At 36.3% G+C, this 19578-nt stretch overlaps 1 protein-coding gene across 1 annotated transcript in view; it reads left to right on the top strand.

The window, feature by feature from the left end:
- RSRC1 (arginine and serine rich coiled-coil 1) overlaps positions 1-19578 on the top strand; it is a 405395-nt gene that overhangs the window by 226925 nt on the left and 158892 nt on the right. Inside the window, exon 6 of the mRNA XM_064378499.1 lies at positions 2277-2328. Within this exon, the coding sequence (XP_064234569.1) occupies positions 2277-2328 (52 nt within the window). The remainder of the gene's footprint in view (positions 1-2276; positions 2329-19578) is intronic.

The following is a 19578-nucleotide window of genomic DNA, read 5'->3' on the forward strand; positions in this document are numbered from 1 at the left end:
GCTGTCTATTACAAAAAAAAAAAAAAAAGAAAAGAATCTTCTTTCCTTAGGAATAGTAGTCACCATATCTTCAAGATAATGTGAGGAAGAGATCTATAGAGGGAGATTTCATGGGGTACAAGACTTGGACAATATTGCTATTAATGTTTTATTGAATGTTGGGTACATATTATTATGCATATTTTTTCTTTATCTTAAATATTTCTTAATTGTTAAAAAAAACTTTCCTTATAAAATACAAAAAAAAAAAAATCTCTTTCTCATGAAATAAAACAGTAAAGTGTCTAGGATTTTTCTATCAAAGGACACTACTTACAGGGACATTGACATGCATGTTTCCTAATTCTTCGCTTGCTTAGGATCTGCTTGAATCTGGCCCATAAAAGTATTGTATTTATCCCCACAGTTCTGTATTGGTTTTCATGGTGACTTAAATGCTTGTGAAAAAGTAACAAATTTCATAACTCTGGGCTTGCATTTCTGCGTGACAGCAATCAGTTGGTGCTCGATATCAGCTGCTTCCTTTAGTTGGGGCATGTGCTTGACAGTTCTCCACACTCCCTGTGCTTTCTGATACTAATGTCAAATGTCATTTGCCATTTATCATAAATGTTTGCTTCAGTGGCTTGTTACCTTTAGACATTTTAATTGTTTGACTGTTAAATTCAGTAGATATCACAGTCTTCCATTGATATTTTGCTTTGATATTTTATTTTGATGTCATATATTTCCAGTACTTTAAAACTTTATAAGCATGCTCATATACATTTTCCCTTAAACATATGACATAAAGTACTCTTTATTGGTTGTCATCTCCTCCTTCTCTGAGAACCAGTCAGCCCTTTTGTTTCACCAATTAAATACTTTCAAGTCTGTGTCGTCCTGTTTGACCTTTCTGTTACTGTTTCAGCTCATGCCTTCCTCTCACCTGGAATTCATTAATTGCCACCTAACTGAGCTCCTTGCCTCTAGACACATTCCTTTCCATTTATCCTCAAACATATTGCTAAAGTGATGTATCAAAGTGCAGATCTGATCACATCACCCCTTTGTTTAAGGTTTTTCTAAACCTCTTCATTTTCCGTGGCAGGGGTTGGCAAACTTTTTCTTTAAGGTCCAGAAAGATAAGGCTCTGCTGGTCCTAAGATTCCTGCTTCAAATAGTCAACTCCTATTGTTGAGTTGATCACAAAAGCCACTGTAGGCAGTATGTAAACAAATGGCATAGCCCATGTCCCAGAAAACTTATTTACAAAACCAGGCCACTGGTCCAGGGCTATAGTTTCTTAATCCCTGTTCTGTGATATAAAAGGTTCTCCCAGTCTCCTCACTGGTCTCATCTCTCACTCTTCCATCTTGTTTCCTATAGGTCTTTCAGAAGGACCATTCAAATTCTTAAACTTTTCTGAGCACAGCATCTTCTTCCTATATGCAATTATTTAATTCTTTTATTCAAGTTGGGTTTCTTTTTACAAATAGCAAAATATTCTAATGTATCACATAAATCATTAATTTTGAAATGATTTTCATATATAAAATAGGGTTATTTTATTTATTGCAGACATCTTTATAAATATATGAAGTGAAGTCTCAAGTATGGACAATAGTTTTTTTAAATAGGTTTTTAGTAAAAAGTTATAACCCTGACATAATTAATGTTATTTTGTTATTGTTTACTATGTTATCCAAAAATCTCAGCGTGCAGTCACTGGTAGGAAATGAGTTTAGTTTCATTGTTATCAACTGTATTGAATTAAGGTTCACTGAAAGAACAATTTTAGGACAGTTCATAGGAACTGGAAGTTCATAAACATAAGCCACATTGTAAACTATCTTCATCACAACTACTCCTTTAAATTCCAGTTAGGAAAGCAGAAAATATTTGGTTTTAGAGTCTGACTTCCTGAAATATTGGACTTCAAGGTTGCTATTTAAATTCTCATAGATTGCTTGCCTGTTTCTATATGCAAAGAAATAACACAACTTGAGAATATGTTGTTAAATGTGTGCACTTTGCCTTGTTAGTAATTTCAGTCAATTATGTTATTGCTGATTGGTACAATGTTGGATAGTAAGCAAAACTTTTTCCAGAAGAAAAAAGTTTATCATTCTTGTATTGCATATGCAAATGCAAGATGTGATGTATTTTAATATCAATTATGTTAAAGCTCTCTAAATTTTCTACTATTGGCATACAAATACATTAATTTAAAGCTCTATCTGTTAACTGATCTGTAAATGTCGTCTATAGTTAGTTGTTTTTTTTTTCTTTTTTAGCCACCGGCTGAACAGGCCAAAGCCAGACTGCAGCTGGTTCTTGAAGCTGCTGGTAAGTGTTGATACTTAACTTTTATTAAATGAAGAAGTGACAAGTACACCCTAGGCTGGTAGCATGCTTAGAGGTGAGTCAAAAGGAAAACTGTTTTTATATATCCTCACAAATTTATCAAATCTAGATTATATGTATAGCCATATATTATCTGAAATATTTATTGCTGCCGTATAATGCTAAGTGTAATGCTAACAGGTCATTCTTTACCTTTTCATTTATAAAATTGGCTTCAGTTTTAGTTTTATGTTTTGATGAAGCCCATTTATTAATTTGTCTTTTATGTACTGTGCTTTTGGTGACGTGTTTAAGAATTCTTTGACTAACCATAGATTATGATTTTTTTCTTACATTTTCTTCTGAAAGAAAGAAACATTAAAATGGAGGAGTTAGTCTTAAATGTAAAGTGCAAAACCATAAAATAAAAGTTTTATGGTTTTATCAACTGTGTTGAGTCAACGTTCACTGAAAGAACAATTTTAGGACGGTTCATAGGAACTGGAAGCATATAAGCCACATTACATCCTATCTTCATCACAATTGTTTCTTTAAATTCCAGTTAGGAGATGAATTCAGAGAAATAAAAGTTTCATGGTTTTACACTTTACATTTAAGACTAGCTCCTCTATTTTAATTTTTTTTAATAAAGTGTAATGTTTAGGTTGAGATTTTCCTAGTTCTAAGGAAAATGAGATCAGTGTCATTTAGTAATTTCCCCAATTACATTGAACTCACTGGACTGTATGTTCTTGGTACCATGTATTCTTAAAGTACTGTATGTTTTATTTCTCAATGGTACTGTAATTCTGTGACTTTGATCTTAGATATTATGTTCAGTTGCATATAGACATTAAATACTTTACTTTTAAAAAAATTAAGACCTACATTTTCTGAATACTGATATTTTACTTTTAATCTTAATGTGTTCTTCAAAAATATGTATAACTTAGACAAACAATAAGTTGTAATGAGTAGTAAAATAGTCCCCTCTTATACATGGTGGATATCTTCCAAGCATCCACTTGATGTCTCAAACCCTGGGTACTACAAAACCCTGTATCTATTTCTATATCTATATATCTATTTATATATCTAATCTATATCTAGATACACACACACATATACACACTATATTTTTTCTTATATATACATACCTATGATAAAGTTTACTTTATAAATTAGGTAAGAGATTAACAATGATAATAAAATGGAAAAATTATAATATGCTTTCGTAAATATAAATGTGGTTTCTTTCTCTCGCTCTCAAAATATTTTGTACTGTAATCACCTATTATTGGACCACGGTTGACCACAGGTAACTGAAACCACAGAAAATGACACTGTAACTGCAGATAATGTGGGACTACTATACATATTTCTAAAAATTATTTACTGTACAGACCTCATAATTTCTAGCTGAAAAAATGAGAATTCTATTTTAACATCAAAAGTAATTTCAGACCACCAAATGATAGTAGTTATATTTTTAGGATTCATTGATCAAGAAAATATACATGTGCATATTGATTCAAGGATCTCTTGCATTAGCTCTTTGTATTCTCATTTAAAGTGTCCACAGTCTAAAGATTGGGAACTCCAGTATGAATGATATATACTAGCTTCCTGAATTACTTACCATGTAGTTATACAGATTGGCAGATGTTTTAGTTTTGATAAAGTGTCCCTATATTCCTCCTTATTACTCTAAAAATCATTTATACTTTATGTTTTTATCTTACTCATTTTATCTTTAATCATATAGAAAACATTACTTACTAAAATTTTGTTGCTAATGGTTTTTTATATTTTCATTCAGATATACTGTAGGATAAATCTAATTAATGATTCTTTATAAATCACATAATATGTATGTCATTTTGCTTTGAAAAAATATTTCCAGCTCATAATTTGAGTATTGGTAAACTCTTGCTTTGAAGGAAAGTATTTATGTTGCCTAGCACAGAAAAATTTGTTTCCATTAATACAATTTTAAATAATTTTATTTCATAGACTTTTTCAGTTTTAAAAAAATATTTAGCATGATGTTAAGCACATTCGAAAACAGATCTGATACTCCAGACCTCACAGCGTATAATTTGCTTATATCCATCTGAGTTGTCATCCTTCACTTTTGACTTTAATGTTCTGAATTGTATATATAAGGATAAAGAGCTAGATTTTGTGAATTTGAGAAACATCCAAAATTATGACTTTTTCAAGTTAAAAAAATTTATTTTGGCCTAGATTAGCAAAGGATAGACTTTAGCTAAACGTTCAGTTTTTTAAGTCACTCTTTCTTATTGAATATTTATGTTGTCCAACTTTTCCTTCTTACCAATAACACTGTAACAAACATCCTCTTATACATTGTGTTAGTCATTTTTTTTTTACTTTGGGGGGATTTGCTACTATAGAAATGAATTTATGAGGTTAGACGGTATTAGCATTTTAGGTTGGTCCAAAAGTAATTGCTTTTTTTGGCAAAACCACAGTTAGTTTTGCACAAATTTAATAGAATGGCTTTTTGTACATTTTTGCTGAATTGTTTTATAAAAGCTTTGTGCTACTTTTCATTGCCACTGGTTAAATAATCATTTTGCTAGGATTTTTTTGATGCCAGTTCTGTGAATATATTGCTGTATAATATAACACATTATACCTTTGTGAAAACAACTATCCAATATTGTCTTTAATAAGAACTTGTGGCTTGGTAGAGGAGAATAGGTGGCTTGAGATAGGTAGGGAAGGAGTACATAAGCAACTTACTGTCCAGGTTCTAGGTTTCTTTTTGGTGATGAATTTTAAGTTGTTCATTATATTATTAAAAATAAGCAAATAAGAAGAACTTGAGACCTATCTGGTAAGTTTTGCAATCCAACCTAGTCTCAAGGTTGAGATAAATGGATAGGGAAGTTCACTTAGGTTCCTAAGAAAAACTGCTTGATTTGGGGGCCTTAAAAGTGGGCATAGGCAAAGACTTCGGGCCTTATGCTAGATTCTTGAGGCAGGGTTAATTTTAGCCTTACAAGCAGCATAACTTGATAGATAAGGTTCATATGTAGAAATCCTACTGATTAGACTTAGTTGTTTACTCTAGCTCCAAGTCCCCAAAGGAAGTTTTATGTTTTAACTGTTGCATTGTAATTGATTATATTAGTAAACATTTATAATGTTGTTGGTTTGGAATTAAAATCTGTTTAGAATATTTAGCCATGTTTTTAGTGGTGTGATTCTGAAAGACATATAAAGGACTAAAATAAGATTAAACAAAATGTAACTATAGCGTGTTATGATTATTATAACAAACATAAATTTGAGTCTGAGATTTTATTTGAGTTAGAATCACACTTTATATGTGCTAAACTATTACATATTTGTACTTTGGTTCAAAACCTTGAAAGTTTTATCTTTGACTCTTTTATAGGCATTAATTCACCTAAACATAATTATTCTGATTTTGAATTTTTTGAAAATGTATCCCTTTATTGTCTCTCTCACTGCCATCTCCTTAGTCTAGATGCCAAACCTTTCACTCAAGGATTATTCCATTACCTCCTAATTGGTTTCCTACTTCAATTCTATTACTTCTCTAGAGAAACACTAATGAATAATGGAAAGATCCTAAGCCTGCCATCACCACTTTTTCTGTAACTTTGAGCAGTTTAATGTTTATTGTTTAGCCAGAACAGAGGTGTTTTTTTTTAAATCAAATATGACAGATGCGTTTTTTTTCTAGTTCATTGAGGTGAAATTTACATAACATAGAATTAATCATAATTGTTTAACGTGAACAATTCAGTGGCATTCAGTACATTCACAGTGTTGCGCAACCACCAACTCTGTCTAGTTCTAAACATTTCCATCACTCCAGAGTGCAACCCCTTACCTCCTAGCAGTTTCCCCCATTTTCCTTTCCCCCAAGACCTTGACAACCACCAGTCTCCCTCTGTCTCTGTCTATTCTGGATATTTCATATAAATGGAATCATATAATATGTGACCTTGTGTGTCTGTCTTCTTTCATTTAGTATGTTTTGAAGTTATAGACAAATAGTGTGTCAGTACTTCATACCTTTTTTGTGGCTAAATAATATGTTTTATATACATATACACAACTTGTTTATCCACTGATGGAAATATTGTGAGTACATTTGAATATGTGTATATATGTACTTGTTTGAGTACCTGTTTGGAGGTTTTTAAGGTGTATACCTAGGAGGGTGATTGTGGGGTTACTTGGTAATTCTATGTTTAATTTTCTAAGAAACCACAAAACATTTTCCACAGCAGCTGAACCATTTTACTTTCCCACCTATAGCGGTATATGAAACAGTTCCCTATTGCCTCAACTACACCATATCACACATTTAAATTACCTGTTTGAAACTGTTTGTATTTGGGGGCTACTCTTTACCATAATTTCTTTATCTGTAAGAGGGAAAGATAATAACTACCATGTCGGCTGTTGTAAAAATAATAACACGTGAAATACCTAGCCCAGAGCCTGAAAAGTGATAGCCACCAGAAAATGTGTATTTCTTCTTGATTTTTGTGGACACCACTGCTAGATGATTCTTTCTTGGTGTTATGGGATCTTTAGGGTATTGCTTTTCTGGCTGGAAAACTCTCTGTGGTTGCTGCAGTGGAACAGGCAGCTCCAGGTACCAGGATGGGCACCAGCTCTCTGAGAGGCTGCAGCTGAACCAGGCACACTGCAAGCAGCTTCCATAGCTGGCACCAGGGAACACAGTGGCACCCAGAAGCTTGAAGATGCCAGGAACTGCAGGGCCCCAAAGAGGGAGTCACAGTCCTGGCTTGGGGAGCTTCTGAGTCTGAGCTCCCCAGAGGGCCACAGCTCTTTTCTCCTTCTCTTTGCCTGCCACATGGTGAGCAAGGAGCATGTCTCATCCCTGTTTGTGTTATAGCTCTTTTAGCCTCCCTACTCATTGGGTCCTGAGTTCTTGTATCTGGGGACTTCTTTTCACCATAATTTCTTTGTAAGAGGGAAAGATAATAACTACTATGTTGGGCTGTTGTGAAAATATTCTTCCTACAACCAGGAAGAATGCGATACCCAGATAAGAAGCTACCCTCTCTGCTACTGGTTATTCTGTGGTCTGCAGCTCTCCACAGAGAGAAAGATGAGTGGATGGCTCCTCTCTGCAGGCAGGTTGTTCCATCATGTCTACAGCTCTCAGCAGAGAGGAAGCCCTAGAGTGGGTGGCTCCTCTCTGCAGGCAGGTCATCCCCTTGTCTTTGCAACTCTCAGCAGAGAAGGTAGTTCTCTCTACAGCTGGTCCTCCCATCTTCTCTCCATCCTCTGTTCTGCTCTGGCTGAACCTGGGGCTTTTATGGGCCTTAGAAGGGGAGGAAGTGCACACCAGTTGGTCTGTGGGCAGGCATGGGCAGGCCCAGAAAAGACACAAATCCCTACTCTGGTCTGTGGGACTGGCAGCCCAGCTGTCAGCCTTCAGGCCCTCCCTGGACTAAGGTAGGGCCTCACTGGGGACCTATCCCCTTCCACCCAGGAGAACTTCTGCCTCCTGCCACCATCCATGACACCCAGGCTGCTTGCAACAAGGGGTACCTGCAGGCCAGCACCCAGCAGCCCTCAACCCTCTGCCTTCAGCTTCCTCCTCAACTTGTTCTGGTCATCGCCCAAGTCTACAGGGAGCTGAGGTAGCAGAGGGCTGGTATGTCCACGCTGCCCAATGCATGTGGCGTGTACATACCTGGCTGGGCTGTGACAGTTCCTGGAATTACCCCCAGCCCCGCCCTGAGATCAGAGCAGGTACCAGGAGTGGAAAGAGGCCAGGCAGCAGGAACATGCACCCTTAAGCCTGCAAGGGTGAGGCAGAGTTTTTCCTAGGCCCTCAAGAGTACAGAGAGACCTGGGTTCACAGCCCCAATTTGGGGGCTGTAGCCATGCTCATGAGGGCAGTGTTGCTGCCTGCTCCTGGCCTCTGCTGGCTCTGTGGAGTGTGCAGCCCCAGCTGTGCCCCTTTGCAGCCTAGGGTGGGGGCTCCAGGTCCTCACTGGGCCCAGGCTGGTGACTGGGGCAGAGAGATGCCTCTGCAAGCTCCCGCTTTGGCCCCGGCTCTCAGGGGTGGCCCAGAGTTTCCCCTCACCCATCCAGCAGCTCTTCTTGGTTGGTGGCGGGGTGGGGGATTGCTGGAGCATCTCCCAGAGTGTGCCTGGCCACCAAGAATGTCGGGCCTGATGATCACCCAAATGTGGGGCAGATCCTGGGGACATAGTCCCAGGCAGCCCTCATCAGAGCCTTCTCCCAAGGTGTTGGAACCCAGTGCCCTTAGCAGGGCAGCCGTGCTGCTGGCCAGGTCCTTGAAGTGGGCAATGCTGGCCACCAAAAACATGGCCCCAGCTCTGCCTCCTTCCCTGCAACCTCTGCAGCAGCGGTGGGCAAGAGCAGCAACATGGTGCCAGGGTCCAGAGCCACAGAGGCTCCTGGCTGGGGGGCGGCCTCAGCCAGCCATAGGAGGGTAGAGGCAGCACAGCTGGCTGCTTGTGGGCACAGGGCACAGGGGACCCACTGCTGCTTTTGCTGCTCCCTCAGCCTTTTTTAGAATTGTTACTGTGCTTTTTTTTTCCATTGGTCTTTGAGTTTCCCATATTCTTTTCCACCTGGGAAACTTTCCACATCCTTTTTCTCTTCTATAAATGCCTTCTTTCGTTCTTTTTCCCTCTCCAAACACTTCAAGATCCTTCTAAAACAAGATTTCCCCATGATTTCCCTATTTTAGTACCTAATCTTTCTCTCCTCCTTTGAATTCTTTTAGTCGTGTCTGCACACCAGTTATATTGATATTTATTCATACAGTGCTGATATTAATATTTAGTTGTTTTATGAATTTTATACTTATTTTTTTCAATGAAATAAACTTCCTAAGGTCAGGAACTATATATTTAGCCAGGCATGGTAGCTCCCTCCTGTAATCCCAGCACTTGCGGAGGCTGAGATGGGAGGATTACTCAAGCCCAGGAGATTGAGACTAGCCTGGGCAACATGGTAAAACTCTTGTCTCTAAAAAAATACAAAACTTAGCGAGGCATGGTGTCACATGCTTCTAGTCCTAGCCTCTTGGGAGGCTGAGGTGGGACAGTTGCTTGTGCCCAAGAAGTCAAGGGTTTACTGAGCCGTGATTGCACCACTGCACTCCAGTGTGGGTGACAGAGTGAGATCCTGTCTCAAAAAAAAAGGAACTATATTTAAAACTTCTACATATTTCCCAGCAGTTTTAATAATACGTATAGTAGCACTACACCAGAACTGTTAATATTTGATGAGTCATTGTAGAGAAACAAAGGATCTAAATATCTGAAAATCCTTTAGATGCTGGTGTGCTCATTTTAACTGCTGTGTGATAGATTTTATAATAAATATACTATGATGTTACCCAGCTTCAAAAGCAGAAGATATATAACTTAACTTTTTACAGTTAAACTTTAAGATAGTACTTGACGGAAAAGACAGTTAAACATGATTATTACATGGGGGATGGGGGAAGACGGGAAGTTTAGGTAAAGACTCCTTTGTCTCCATCACTTTTGTTCTTGCCTTTGTCTGTCTTGATAGCCCCATTCCAAACATTATCTGGATTTTCTGCAAAAATGTATTATCATCTTATCCCAAATGTGTTCATGAGTCTCAAGAATTTGGAAGAGAGATTTTGTCAAAACATATTTTTTACCAGTATGGGAAGACAATACCTGTAACCCAATTTTCGTTGAAGCCTCTTCAATATTTTACTTTTAATAGAATTGACACATGCACCTTTAGAATTATATTTCTAATGTTAGAAGAAAAGGTAAAAATTTCTTTTAGTGCATATGTGGTAAAACAACATCAGAAAATCTCTGTGTAACAGTATTTAGTTTTCTGCATAATATCTACAACCTTTTGTATTGTACCTTATAGTTTTCAAAGCACTTTAATAAATCTTTATCTTTTGACTCATATCACTGCATGGAGAGCTAATTAAGTCCATTTTACAAATATCCTGAAAGCTTAGGTGACACATAAAAAATTATAGAGCTAATAAGTGGCAGAACCAGGACTCAACTCCAGTGATTTCTGACTTTCTATCTACTTCCTTTTTATTTCCTCCTCCTCGTCCTCCTCTTCCTCCTCCTCCCCCTCTTCCTTCCCCTCCTCCCCCTCTCCTCTTCCTCTACTCCTTTCTTCTTTCTTCTCTTCATCGTTGTCTTCTTCTTCTTCGTCTTTTCGTCTTCATCTTCGTCTTCTTCATCTTGCTCTGTCACCCAGGCTGAAATGCAGTGGCGTGAGGTTGGCTCACCACAACCTCCATATCCCATATTCCCAGGTTCAAGAGATTCTCCTGCCTCAGCCTCCCAAGTAGCTGGGATTACAAGTGTGCGCCACCACACCCAGCTAATTTTTTGTATTTTTGGCAGAGAGAGGCTTTTGCCATGTTGGCCAGGCTGGTCTCAAACTCCTAGCCTCAAGTGATCCTCCTGCCTCAGCCTCCCAAAGTGGTGGGACTACAGGCATGAGCCACCGCACCTGACCCTCAAATTACTTCTAATTCATAAGTTAAATACCTGAGTTATGTTGGGCATAAAGAAAGGTAATAGATAATATTACAAAATGTATAACCTTATTCTATAAGACTTCATTATACAATTATTTTATGATAAAATAATTTCTATCCTCAAGTAAGCCTCTGCTTCTGAGGTAAGTTTTCTTTTTTCTTTTTTTTTTTTTCTTTATATTTTATTGCACTTTAGGTTATGGGATACATGTGAAAAACATGCAGGATTGTTGCATAGGTACATACATGGCAACGTGGTTTGCTGCCTCCATCCCCATCACCTATATCTAGCATTTCTCCCCATGTTAACCCTCCCCAACTCCCCACCCCTCTGCTGTCCCTCCCCTAGTCCCCCCAAACAGATGCCAGTGTGTGATGCTCCCCTCCCTGTGTCCATGTGTTCTCATTGTTCAAAACCCGCCTATGAATGAGAACATGCGGTGTTTAATTTTCTGTTCTTGTGTCAGTTTACCGAGAATGATGGTTTCCAGGTTCATCCATGTCCCTACAAAGGACACGGACTCATCGTTTTTGATGGCTGCATAGTATTCCATGGTGTATATGTGCCACATTTTCCCTGTCCAGTCTATCATCGATGGGCATTTGGGTTGGTTCCAGGTCTTTGCTATTGTAAACAGTGCCGCAGTGAACATACGTGTGCATGTGTCTTTATAATAGAACAATTTATAATCGTTTGGATATATATCCAGTAATGGAATTGCTGGGTCAAACAGAATTTCTATTTCTAGGTCCTTGAGGAATCACCACCCTGACTTCCCCAATGGTTCCTATTTCTCCACATCCTCTCTAGCATCTGTTATTTTCTGACTTTTTAATGATTGCCATTCTAACTGGTGTGAAATGGGATCTCATTGTAGTTTTGATTTGCATTTCTCTAATGACTAGTGATGATGAGCTTTTTTTCATATGTTTGTTGACTGCATAAATGTCTTCTTTTGAGAAGTGTCTGTTCATATCCCTCACCCACTTTTTGATGGGGTTGGTTTTATTCCTTGTAAATTTGTTTAAGTTCTTTGTAGATTCTGGATATTAGCCCTTTGTCAGATGGGTAGGTTGCAAAAATTTTCTCCTCTTCTGTAGGTTGCCTGTTCACTCTGATGATAGTTTCTTTTGCTGTGCAGAAGCTCTTTAGTTAATTAGATCCCATTTGTTATTTTGGCTTTTGTTGCCATTGCTTTTGGTGTTTTAGTCATGAAATCTTTGCTCATGCCTGTGTCCTGAATGGTATTGCCTATGTTTTCTTCTAGGGTTTTTATGGTTTTAGGTCTTCCATTTAAGTCTTTAATCCATCTTGAGTTAATTTTTGTATAAGGTGTAAGGAAGGGGTCCAGTTTCAGCTTTCCACAAATGGCTAGCCAGTTTTCCCAACACCATTTATTAAATATGGAATCCTTTCCCCATTGCTTGTTTTTGTCAGGTTTGTCAAAGATCAGATATTTGTGGATGTGTTGCATTATCTCTGACCCCTCTGTTCTGTTCCATTGGTCTATATATCTGTTTTGGTACCAGTACTATGCTGTTTTTGTTATGGTAGCCTTATAGTATAGTTTGAAGTCAGGGAGCGTGATGCCTCCAGCTTTGTTCTTTTTGCTTATGATTGTCTTGGCTATACGGACTCTTTTTTTTGGTTCCATATGAAATTTAAAGTATAATTCTGTGAAGAAAGTCAATGGTAGCTTGATGGGGATAGCATTGAATCTATATATTACTTTGGGCTGTATGGCCATTTTCACGATATTGATTCTTCCCGTCCATGAGCATGGAATATTTTTCCATTTGTTTGTGTCCTCTCTTATTTCCTTGAGCAGTAGTTTGTAATTCTTCTAGAAGAGGTCTTTCACATCCCTTGTAAGTGATATTTCTAGATATTTTATTCTCTTTGTAGCAATTGTGAATGGGAGTTCACTCATAATTTGACTGTTCGTCTGTTATTGATGTATAGGAATGCTTGTGATTTTTGCACATTGATTTTGTATCCTGAGACTTTGCTGAAGTTTGCTTATCAGCTTAAAGAGATTTGGGGCTTAGATGCTGGGGTTTTCTAAATATAGAATCATGTCATCTGCAAACAGAGACAATTTGACTTCCTCACTTCCTATTTGAATACCCTTTATTTCTTTCTCCAGCCTGATTGCCCTGGCCAGAACTTCCAATACTATGTTGAATAGAAGTGGTGAGAGAGGGCATTCTTGTCTTTTGCCAGTTTTCAAAGGGAATGTTTCCAACTTTTGCCGATTTAGTATGATGTTGGCTGTGGGTTTGTCATAAATAGCTCTTATTATTTTGTGATATGTTTCATCAATACCTACTTTATTGAGAGTTGCTAGCATGAAGGGATGTTGAATTTTATTAAAGGCCTTTTCTGCATCTATTGAGATAATCAAGTGGTTTTTGTCGTTGGTTCTGTTAATATGATGGATTACATTTATTGATTTGCATATGTTGAACCAGCCTTGCATCCCAGGGACGAAGCTGACTTCATCATAGTGGATAAGCTTTTTAATGTGCTGCTGGATTCCGTTTACCAATATTTCATTGACAATTTTCCCATTGATGTTTATCAGGGATATTGGCCTGAAATTTTCTTTTTTTGTTGTGTCTCTGCCAGGTTTTGGTATCAGGATGATGCTGCCTCAGAAAATGAGTTAGCTAGGAGTATCTCTCTTTCAAGAATAGTGCTTTTAAACAAAGCCTTAAACTGTTTAGTTGACTTGAACATTGGTTAAAGCTTTTTTTTTCAATCAAATATGGTTTGTGAAAACTTCAAAAATTCTATGTCAAATTGAATAGCTTTGATGTAAATCAAATTACTAATGTTAATTTAACTTCTGGTTTCTATCAGAGAATGTGATTTTTAGCTTTTTGGTAATCCAAAAAGATAAAATTCGTGTATCCTAAAGAGCATTTCTAAATAAATTGCTTTATTTAAAAACTATAAGTTGTTTCTTTTAACATCAGCTACACATTTATATTTGAGTGTGGCTATTATTTACTCTAATGATGTTTAGTAGGAAAAAAAAAGCCATCAGCTAGATTCTGACAATATCACAGTAACTTGCCATGTTTGAGCAGATGTTAAGCAGACAGTAGTTGAATGTTAATTTTGCGAGGGTGATATGTTTAAGCCTAGCTGAAGTATGTTGCATGTGGGCTTTCTAGACTCGAGTACAATGCTGGATCTCTGGGGAGAATTTTAAAGCTAAACCTCTTTCTTTTGGGTCCTCTATATGGACTCTCTCAAGTCAGTATAAAGCAGATCATCCCTAGGCTAAAGCCCTTCAGCTTTTGTTATTGGGCTCTGTAGACCTGTAATTAGGCCTCCTGGCAGGCCTTGCAGGCCAGTTAATGGTCATATGGAGTTTCTGTGAGGCAGACTGGCTTTGTATAAATCCTGGGTAGGAATACGTTTATGGGTCACTTCCTACCAGGACCATGCTTTGTCCTTATGCCCTGCGGGCTGACAAGAGAGCAGGTTCCCTTGACCATGGACTGTTCAATGTGCAACTCAAAATCTACTCCACTAATCCCCAGTGTAAACAGAGGATTTAGAAGGGCTTCTGTCACTTACAGTTGCCAATTCACTTGGGTGTCTGTGAATTTGTTTTCCCTGACTTCATTATTGAAAGACTGACAAGTGTATAAGATTTGGATGCTTGTTTATATATTAGATACATGGGTTTTTTTCAGTGGTTTTAAAATCATTATAATGAATTTATCTATTGTAAAATTATATAATGAGTTGTTTATAATTAATTACTCTTTAATATCTTTAAATTTAAGTCATGAAAATATTTGCACTGATAAGTCAGCCTTTTCTTATAGGAGAAATTAGAGATCTGTTTTTTTGGATAAGAGTAAAATAACATTTTGTAAATAAATTTAGCAAAAGGTAATTAATTTGAATTTCAAATAAGTCAAATAATTAATGAAATAAAAATATAGTCTTTATACATTTTATATCAAGTAAAAATTTTACTTTAGTGTAACATCTTTTGAAAAGAATATCAGATCATTTTATAAAATGCTTAATAAAAATATGATTCATGAAGTATTTATAATGAGTGCCATTTATTGAGCATCTACTATGTGGTAAGTAATTTATATACATTTTCACATATTTTAAATAATTGATCCATGTTCCCTAGCCAAGCAAAATATTTGGAGTTTAAGAAAATTATAATTGAATTTTCATTTTTTCACTTTATTTTATCTTTTTTTATTATAATTTTCTCTCTTGCTCAGATTATATTAGGAGTCAATTCTAAAATATGTGCACATTGCAAAGAAGGAACTGTCACCTATCTTCCTATGAGTCATTGTTTCTTTTAAGGGAAAATGATGAATACTTTCCCAGGTCTCATCTAGTAAATCATTGCTCAGTATTTTGCATTTTGTGATGTAAAAATGGTTCATGACAGATGTGGCTGAAAAGACCACATACGTAGACTGTATGATTTTAGTCTGGTGGAACTAATAGGATCACTCATTACATTTTAGGCCCTGGGGTTTCTTTTTTCTTCCATAATAAAATTTTTTTTAAAAAACTGTTTAAATAGACTGGCCCTTCACATGTGTGAGTACAGCATCTTCTCCTAAATTTAGAAAGAATAGATGGCAACAAATAATCCTTTCTCTTTCAGAAAATTTTTAAAATGTTTATTTAGTGTTAACTATTATTTTTTAATTGCCTTGTCATCCTATAAAAGCTAAGATTTTGTTCTATTTCTGTAAAGGATTTCTTTCAATTTTGTTTAGCAAAACTAGAAAATATATTTTTTAGAGATTCCAAGACCTATGAGTTAAATTGAGTTATATATTAGTAAAACCAAGTTTTGTAAATGTTCAAATAATTCCTCGCAACAAAACGACATACAATAGAAAGTTTTGGTGTTCACTTACAACTAGGAGAATCATAGTGTAACTTGTCTTTTTTCCTTTTTAAAAATAAATATGTGGCGAATTTATTGAAATGGAAATAACATTTGTGTTATAATTTAGAATTTTTTTAAAGCTCCTGAACAGTGTGAAGAATTTTGTCCTATTTTGGTTTTACCAAAAGTTAATATTTATATTGAAAAATATCTAGGATTATATACATCATATCACTAGTAGTGGTGTTGTCTCTGGATAGTGGGATTTAGGGTTATGAAAAATTTGTTTTTGCTTGTCTTTATTTTCTGATCTTTGGTTATGAAGAGAACTGAAGAGATCTGGCATAGGTTTAATTTAAACATGATAAAATTCCCCAATATTTAGTATAAAATTGGAAATTTTGACAAATGTATGCAGCTGTGTCACTTTGACCAAAAATTTTGGTAAAGAACATTTACATTACTCCAGAAGTTTTCTTTGTTCTCATTTGAAGTCAGTTCTCTCTCCCTATTCCTGGACCTTAGCAACCACTAATCTGCTTTCTGTTACTAGAGTTTTGCTATTTTTAGAATGCGTTGTAAATGGAATCATACAGTATGTAGTGTTTTGTGTCTGTAGTCTTTCACTTGCTGTAATGCTTTTTGGATTTGTTCATGTCATTGTGAGCATTCATTTTTTTTACTGCTGAATAGTATTTCATTGTCTGGCTATACCAGTTTGTTTATTCATTCAGCAATTGGTGGACACAAATAGATTGTTTTCAGTTTATGCTTTTTAATGAATAAAGCTTACATGGACATTTGTGTACAAGTCTGTTGGAATACATGTTTTTATTTCTTTTGAGTTATCACTTAGGAAAGGGATTGCTAAGGAAAAAGAATGGAATTGGAATTACTTAGGTTGTGTAGTAAGTGGAGCTTTAACTTTATAAGTCACTGCCAAAATTTTATCCAAATTGATTGTACCATTTTGTATTTTCACAAGCAATATATGAAAGTTTGCTTCATTTGTTCCATATCCTTGACGTTACTTGGTGGTATTGGCTTTTTTCTGTTTAATTTTAGCCATTCTATTGAGTGTGTTATACTTCATTTACTTTAATGTGGCTTTCTGTGATGACTAATGCTGTTGGGCATCTTTTCATGTAATCATTTATCATTTGTATATTTTCGTGAAGTACCTCCTCATATCTTTTGCCTGTTTTTAAAAGAAATTATATTATTGAGTTGTAGTTATTGATATAATTCTAAATACAAGTCAGTTATGCACTTCATAAATATTTTCTCCCAGTCTGTGTCTTGCTTATTTTCTTTCTTTCTTTCTTTTTTTTTTAAATGAATGAGAGGTTCTCATATTGCCCAGCTTGGCACTGAACTCATAGCCTCGCCTCCTCAAGCACCAGGACATCTGGCCGGAGCCACCGTAGCTCCCTTGCTTATTTTCTTAAGAAGTTTTTTGAAATTAATAATTTGTATACAGCAAAATGCACCTTTTTTAGTGACAGTTCTTTAATTTTTGACAAATGCAAAGTCAGTTAACATCTCAAAATCAATTGTAGAACAATCCTATCATTCCCCTATACCTCTTTTTTGTGAATCCATTACTCCTGACTCCTATCTAGAAACCACTGATCTATTTTTTTGTCCTTACACTTGAATTTTTCCAAAATGTCATGTAAATGGACTCATAATACATAGCCTTTGATAATGGATATCTAATGCATGATACTAAGTCAAGAGACTTTCTTGACTTAGTATCATGCATTAGAGATTTATCCATGTTGTTGTATGTATCAGTAGCTTATTTTTTTTTCTTTTTTTTTTAAATTATACTTTAAGTTCTGGGGTATATGTGCAGAATGTGCAGATTTGTTACATAGGTGTACACATACCATGGTGGTTTGCTGCACCCATCAACCCATCATCTACATCAGGTATTTCTCCTAATGCTATCCTTCCCCTAGTCCCCCAGCCCCAGCATGCCCCAATATATGATATTCCCCTCCCTGTGTCCATGTTTTCTCATTGTTCAACTCCCACTTGTGAGTGAGAACATGCAGTGTTTGGTTTTCTGTTCCTGTGTTAGTTTGCTGAGAATAATGGTTTCTAGTTTCATCCATGTCCCTGCAAAGGACATGAACTCATTCTTCTTTATAGCTGTATAGTATTCCATGATGTATATGTGCCACATTTTCTTTATCCAGTCTATCGTTGATGGGCAATTGGGTTTGTTCCAAGTCTTTGCTATTGTGAACAATGCCACAATAAACATACGTGTGCATGTGTCTTCATAGTAGAATGATTTATAATCCTTTGGGTATATACCCAGTAATGGGATTGCTGGGTTAAATGGTATTTCTAGTTCTAGATCCTTGAGGAATCGCCACACTGTCTTCCATAATGGTTGAACTAATTTATACTCCCACCAACAGTGTAAAAGCGTTCCTATTTCTCCACATCCTCTCCAGCATCTGTTATTGCCTGACTTTTTAATGATTGCCATTCTAACTGTCATGAGATGATATCTCATTGTAGTTTTGATTTGCATTTCTCTAATGACTAGTGATTATGAGTTTTTTTATATGTTTGTTGACTGCATAAATGTCTTGATAATTGTCTGTTCATATCCCTCACCCACTTTTTGATGGGGTTAGTTTTTTCTTGTAAATTTGTTTAAGTTCTTTGTAGATTCTGGATATTAGCCCTTTGTCAGATGGGTAGGTTACAAAAATTTTCTCCCCTTCTGTAGGTTGCCTGTTCACTCTGATAATAGTTTCTTTTGCTGTGCAGAAGCTCTTTAGTTTAATTAGATCCCATTTGTTATTTTGGCTTTTGTTGCCATTGCTTTGGTGTTTTAGTCATGAAGTCTTTGCTCATGCCTATGTCCTGAATGGTATTGACTAGATTTTCTTCTAGGGTTTTTATGGTTTTAGGTTTCAGTTGCTGAGTTTTGAGAGTTATGTATATTCTGAATAAAAGCTCATGATCAAAATGTTATTTGCAAATATTTTTCAACAGTTTGTGGCATGTTTTCATTTTCTTAACAGTATCTTTTGAAGAGCAGTTCTTAATCATGATGAAGTCTAATTTATCAGTTTTTTTGTATGTATTGTATTTTTGATGTCATATTTAGAAATTTTGGGTTAACCAGAGAAGTCAATGACTTGGTCCTATGTTTACTTCTAGAGTTTTTATAATTTAGTTTCTATGACCCATTTTAAATTAATGTCTATATGTGGTGAAGCATGGATTGTGGTTCTTTGCTTTGCACATAGATATCTTATTGTCCCAGTGCTATTTGTTTAAAATGTTTTTCTTCCACTGAATTGCCTTTGTACCTTTGCAAAGTAACAGTTCAATACATATAAATAGGTCTGTTCTGAATTCTCTATTCTGTTCCATTGATCTGTCTATTCTTTTACCCAATACCATACTGCCTTGATCACTGTAGCACCCTATTAAGTCTGGTAATTAGTGAGTTCTCTGACTTTGTTTTTCTTTTTCAGAATGCTTTAGCTCTTCTAATTCTTTTCCTTTTTGATATACATTTCAGAACCACCTTATTGATTACTGTTTTTAAAAATCCAATAAATTGGCCGGGCGCGGTGGCTCAAGCCTGTAATCCCAGCACTTTGGGAGGCCGAGGCGGGTGGATCACGAGGTCAAGAGATCGAGACCATCCTGGTCAACATGGTGAAACCCCGTCTCTACTAATACAAAAAATTAGCTGGGCACGGTGGCGCGTGCCTGTAATCCCAGCTACTCAGGAGGCTGAGGCAGGAGAATTGC

This window comes from Aotus nancymaae, unplaced genomic scaffold (genome assembly GCF_030222135.1).
Source record: "Aotus nancymaae isolate 86718 unplaced genomic scaffold, 86718_ANA_hifiasm-v0.15.2.pri h1tg000019l, whole genome shotgun sequence".
Lineage (NCBI taxonomy): Eukaryota > Metazoa > Chordata > Mammalia > Primates > Aotidae > Aotus > Aotus nancymaae.